The 5,581-nt window shown below is 33.7% G+C and overlaps 1 protein-coding gene across 2 annotated transcripts; it reads right to left on the reverse strand.

Moving 5' to 3' along the window:
- Positions 1-986: 986 nt before the first annotated feature.
- Positions 987-5,278, reverse strand: LOC145066538 (CBL-interacting serine/threonine-protein kinase 24-like). 2 transcript variants are annotated; one of them, XM_079013822.1, is made up of 15 exons: positions 5,128-5,278; positions 4,358-4,607; positions 3,615-3,677; positions 3,438-3,509; positions 3,261-3,368; positions 3,105-3,179; positions 2,973-3,026; positions 2,759-2,884; positions 2,583-2,672; positions 2,375-2,497; positions 2,188-2,304; positions 1,979-2,095; positions 1,849-1,905; positions 1,676-1,750; positions 987-1,576 (listed from the first exon to the last, which is right to left on the reverse strand). In XM_079013822.1, exons 2-15 carry the CDS (start codon positions 4,523-4,525, stop codon positions 1,481-1,483), a joined length of 1,341 nt encoding a protein of 446 aa, XP_078869948.1. In that variant the 5' UTR covers positions 4,526-4,607; positions 5,128-5,278; the 3' UTR covers positions 987-1,480. The 2 variants fall into 2 exon arrangements, with proteins under 2 accessions (XP_078869948.1, XP_078869949.1); XM_079013823.1 differs by lacking the exon at positions 5,128-5,278 and having other exon boundaries at positions 3,615-3,688; positions 4,358-4,496.
- Positions 5,279-5,581: the final 303 nt, after the last annotated feature.

Consider the following 5,581-nt stretch of genomic DNA (forward strand, 5'->3'; position numbering starts at 1 on the left):
GTCTTGAGGTTCAGGTTTGATCCCTTCTTCTAAGTAACAATCAAACTCGGTTTTCAAAACCGATTGAGGTACTCTATTCTTGGCCTTCACATACTTATCCCAAGCCGACAAATTTTCATCACCATCCATTTCATTTGTGGAAGCCCATATAATCACAACTCTTATGTAAATTTTTCATACTCTTTTCTTCGTATTCTTTAACCAAATCATCACAAAAACTTTTGATTCTACTAACTTGATTCGCATAGTCTTTCGGGTAGAGAAGTTGGAAATAAAATTTTATCATTTCCATATTGTAACGTGGTTCAAATACAACAGCAACGCCCATAACTCATAAATAGTACCCCAATAATGATTGAACTTTGCAATAATTTGCGTTGCTATTTTTTGCACAATTATATTAGAACAAAAATTTCATGTAGATAATTCAAGTCTAATCTCACATATTTTGGAAAAATATAAGTTGGATGTGGGGTACTTTGTTCCAAAACAGATCGAAGTGACATTATAAACAATTCCAATCTCCTACATATTTCTTATACGTTCTCCCCATCTAATGAAATAGACAATATTTTGTATTGACTATCATAATCGCCCAAAAACCTCTTTTTACATTAATGTCACTTTCAACATCAAGTAAGTTAGAATTTCAGAAGTTGGATGCTTTCGGACCTTTTATTACACCAGATTTTTGGATATCATAGGAAACAATAAACGTGTGATTTTAAAATTAGTTATTTTAGATACAAATAAATTATTGGGTAAATGAAAATTGAATTCTTTATTTCAACATATTCAATCCCATTCTTGTATTATACTAGGATCCAAAGATCTTAATAACCCAATGTGATCTCTTCTCTTTAGTATTTATTCTATTTTCACGTTTTATTCTACTAAACTTATAAATCATTTCTGCTTCTAAAAATATTCACTCAACTTGAAATTGAGCATAGTAGATTGCAAGAAGCCTCATAGAGAATCATAGCTTCACCCAACCCAAGCTCTGTTTTATTCCATGTCGTGTCTCCTTAACCCATTTAATTTTCGTATACGTTTACACAAGTATTGTTTAACATAATTTGTAAATATTTCCTCTAAGTTTTTCCAAACATCTTCAAATACTCCTCCATTGAGTTGGCAACTTTATTGTATGCTATCTGACAAAGCTAGCGCACTGATGTACAATTTTGTAATGGAGTAAAGCCCTTTCTACCTCTCGCATCCCATCCTAACCTAAAAAATGCCACCTCTCTCTCCAAATCATTTACCATGAACATTTTGCTCATAGGGAACCATCGTCTAAAACATTTTACCATCATATATGGCATCATCATCATCATAAGTAGCACCACACAAGTAAATATGTACAAAACATATGTATATTTACTTAGCATGTTGTACAAAACATATATATATATATATATATATATATATATATATATATATATATATATATATATATATATATATAATCCTTGGATCAGCAGGTCATTGTTCTGTAAATAGAAGAGTTTGGCAGTCCCTCTTTTGGCTTCCATATGATATGGTCGAGTTTACCACAAAAATCCTTATAGAACTGACATACATAGATAAACACCAACAAAAATAATCACTAAATATTGAAAACACAACACAACACTTGTGTAAAGAGAAGGATGAAGTTTGTGTTTCTTGCCTTATGGTATTCGAGAGTATCTCCAGCAGCCTTGCGAACATCCACCATGAAAAGAGATGTTGCCACTTCATACACCTTAATTAATAATTATATATGAAATTGGTAACCCACTTTTCCAACAAAAAAAAAGGAGGGGGTAAAATGTAAAATAGAATGATAGTCAAGAATTGTACCTCCAAAACAACAGCAAACTGTCCAGCGCGATTCACGGATGCACCCTCGAGTCTAGTCTGTGGAACATTACATAACAATTTTGGAATCTAGTTTGAAAATTTTAAGAATTTTGTTTCTTTTAAAATGTACCTTGTAGCCACGTCTAATGACCTTAAAACCCAACAATTCTGCAACTGCTGTGATTGCTGAAATTATATCTTTAGCAGGCTTCCGGGATACAAAACGAGTTTGTCGTCTTACATGATCCTGCAATTCACTTACATTTTAACAATTAAAACCAGATTACTGTAAATCCTGTAGATATGATATAAACATCAAACAGAAAATTTTAAATATACCTGACGTCTATCAAATAAGGCAGATAGATTCAGTCCTTGAGAGAGAGTGATCATCTCAAACGCATTCATTGTTAAAGGCGCAACTTTCTCCTCCGATCTTTCCATTACATATTGATCCTACAAATACATGTTTAAGGTTTAGGGTTTATATGTGGTATAGATACCAAACAAAGTTGATAAGTCCAACCTCAATGTCATCAAAAACTGCACGAACATCATCCAAACTCGCATCACCTTCTTCTCCCTGACTCATTGATACATAGTTCATTTGGAACCATGGATGCTCGCGTATCCCATCAATTCGAATACGCTAAAATAATGATGTTATGTCAAAAAAAAAAAAAAAAAAAAAAGGCATCATACTTTGAAAGTACAATGATATTACAGATACTCACAGTTTGAGGGTTGGGATCCAGAATCTTGTCTAGTAATGATTTTGCACCAGAAGGGAACCAGAAAGGATATGAAAACTCAGCAGCACTGACCTGAGTGAGTAGTTGAAGAACTTAGCAAATAAATATAAAAACATTTTATAAAATAATGATATTAATAAAAGTCTTTGATATTTAACCTTTTTATACAAAGTTGGAAGATCGGACTCTTCAAATGGAAGATATCCGGCCAACAGGACATACAGGATGACTCCACATGACCAGATATCAGCAGCCCCACCATCATATCCGCGTTTTCTTAAAACCTAAAAGTCAACCATGGTAAAAATCTTAGTCAAAGATTTGAAATTAGAAGAAAATTGGTTATAAAAAATTGATATTGTTTTGGTGAACCTCTGGTGCGATGTAATTTGGGGTTCCACAAGTGGTATATAAAAGTTCAACACCCTGGAAAATAGTTTTATATTAGAGAGGAAAAGAAGAAATATAAACACTGTGAAAAAAATATATAAATATATGCTTTACTTCTTGTGGGAGTGCACTGAGTCCAAAATCTGAAACCTTTAGCCTTTCTTTGGAATCAAGAAGGAGATTTTCAGGCTATATAATACAAGAAACACTGTTAGTAGAAAATAAAATATTTAAATGATCTGATTATTCTTAAAAGTTTGTGTCTCTTACCTTTAAATCCCTATGGTAGACACCCTTGGAATGGCAATGGGCAACTGCATCAATAAGCTGTTGAAAGTATCCCCTGGCTTCCTTCTCTGAGAGCTTTCGTTTGTGAACCTAGGGTCATGAGGGTAGTTTAGGTATTTTATGTATCAAATAGTACTTCTATCAAAAACTAGAGCTTACAATTCTGTCAAAAAGCTCTCCTCCAGTGACAAATTCCAGTATTATATATATCTTTGTATGGCTTGACAAAACCTAACAGAAGGAAAGGTTCATGTCATTAAAAAAAATTAGAAATCATAACAGGGTATGTATTTGCTGAGATAGTAATTAAAATGTATTTCATGATTTCATTTATACCTCATGCAGTCTCACAATATTGGGATGTCTCACTATCTTCATAATGGAGATCTCTCTTTTGATCTGCAAATCAACTTAAATAAGTTATATACTATTAGCAACTTGAAATAACTAGGAAAAAATCACAAAAATTTTGCAGAGTTACATTCTTTCCTTGATTTAGCAAACAGAAATAAAGCACAGTAACAAGGAAACAAATTTTGGTCAAATCTCCAATAATTTGATGTCAATTAGGATCAAGTAGCAACACTTAAACAAGCTTGAATTGTTTAGTGTGACATGAAGTCATAAATAGATGCAAGAAAATGTAAAAGACATAAGTTAGCATCCATGTCTTTTAGAAGATGGTTTAGGTGAATAATCAGATGGATCCATTAAAGAAGAACTGTAAATACTCCAATAATCTTTGTGGCATGATATTCATCCTTTTAATGCTAATTCTGTGCATATTTCTTAGGTCTCACAGTTGTATCTTCTATTCATGAAACCTAAAAGCATTTGTTGCATAAACTTGTTCAAAGTGCATGCTTGAATTCTGTGTTTCATTTGTTCAACCTCTTCACAGCAGTTGAACTTATTTTCCTCCCTTATTTCAGTTATGATGCTGTTCAAAACTACAGAGAAGCTAAAAGGCCATATTCCATGGTTAAAATACAGGTGCAAATACAGAGAACAGAGGCGTCATTGGGATACGTTATGTAAGATTTTGTGTTGAAGAGAACAATTGTAAGTGAAAATCATACCTGATCCACCATTTTATGCTTCAGTATTGTGCTTTTAGCCAGAACCTTAACAGCAACAGCTTCACCAGTTTCTGTGTTTTTCGCAAACTTGACCTTTGCAAATGTGCCTTCACCAATTGTTCGGCCAATCTCATATTTCCCGACCTTCTTTGTTACGTTCTTCGTCATTTATCCAGGCTCAAAGAGCATATAGATTATCCACAATTTCTAACCACGGTTGAAGACAATGGAAAGCATCCAACATTTATAGCTATTTACGTAAAATAACAAAAGTCAGACTTCATTTATAAAGTAGGTTCAATTGAAAGGTCATTCTAATCCGCTAGCGCCAAACAGTTCTACAGTATCATTCACGATGATAACATTTTTTCTTCATTTCTTCATTGATGTGACGTATCAGAATCTAAACCTAACTATTAGCTCCTTTCACGCCTTTCACATAGATTAAATCGGAATCTGATTAAACACATGGAGAAAACGTGAACTTAATATTTCCATTTCGAGCTCATTCGTCCTCTACAATACAAGATGACACAAATTTTAACAAAAGAATAACAAAACATTATCATTAGTCACTTAGACCTAACGATTAACGAATCGTTCGTATCACAAGTATGTGCACTTTATAGATTATAGAAATGCAAACCATAGCTCAACGAGTCCTAATTATATATGCAGAAACACAAATGTCCCTATAGGTACACAATTTATACATAAGCACAATTCAATGCAATTAAATTGAAGAAACTCTTCAGCAGCCAGCCACTTACATGGAAGGAGAAGCGTGTGACCGGAGTTGCGGCAGAGATAGAAACCGGTGATCAGATCGTCTGGAACTCCAGCGAGTACAAAAACTGAGTCGGTATGGAGAGAGAGAGAGAGAGAGAGAGAGAGAGAGAGAGAGAGATGGGCGCTCAAAGTGGAAAATAGAAAAGCTATATGCTTTTCAGGGGAAACACATCTATAGAAAGGTACAACATTCAATGCATACAGTACGTGTTTTTTTTTCATAAGAACTCTGTATTCAATAATCACTGCTCTGGACAAACGAATGGTTAACAAAGTTGGAGTACTTTTCCCTGATTTGTTAGTGTTTTAATATTTAATATTACTAGAATAACCCTTAAATTACTAAAATAACGCTTGATTAGCTGCAGGAAGCTGGTATAGCCTTCACGATGACGTGGACGCGATCCCCTAACAACTAAAAAAATAATAGGTTCC

Source organism: Lactuca serriola, chromosome 8 (genome assembly GCF_051521515.1).
Source record: "Lactuca serriola cultivar US96UC23 chromosome 8, Lser_US96UC23_V15, whole genome shotgun sequence".
Lineage (NCBI taxonomy): Eukaryota > Viridiplantae > Streptophyta > Magnoliopsida > Asterales > Asteraceae > Lactuca > Lactuca serriola.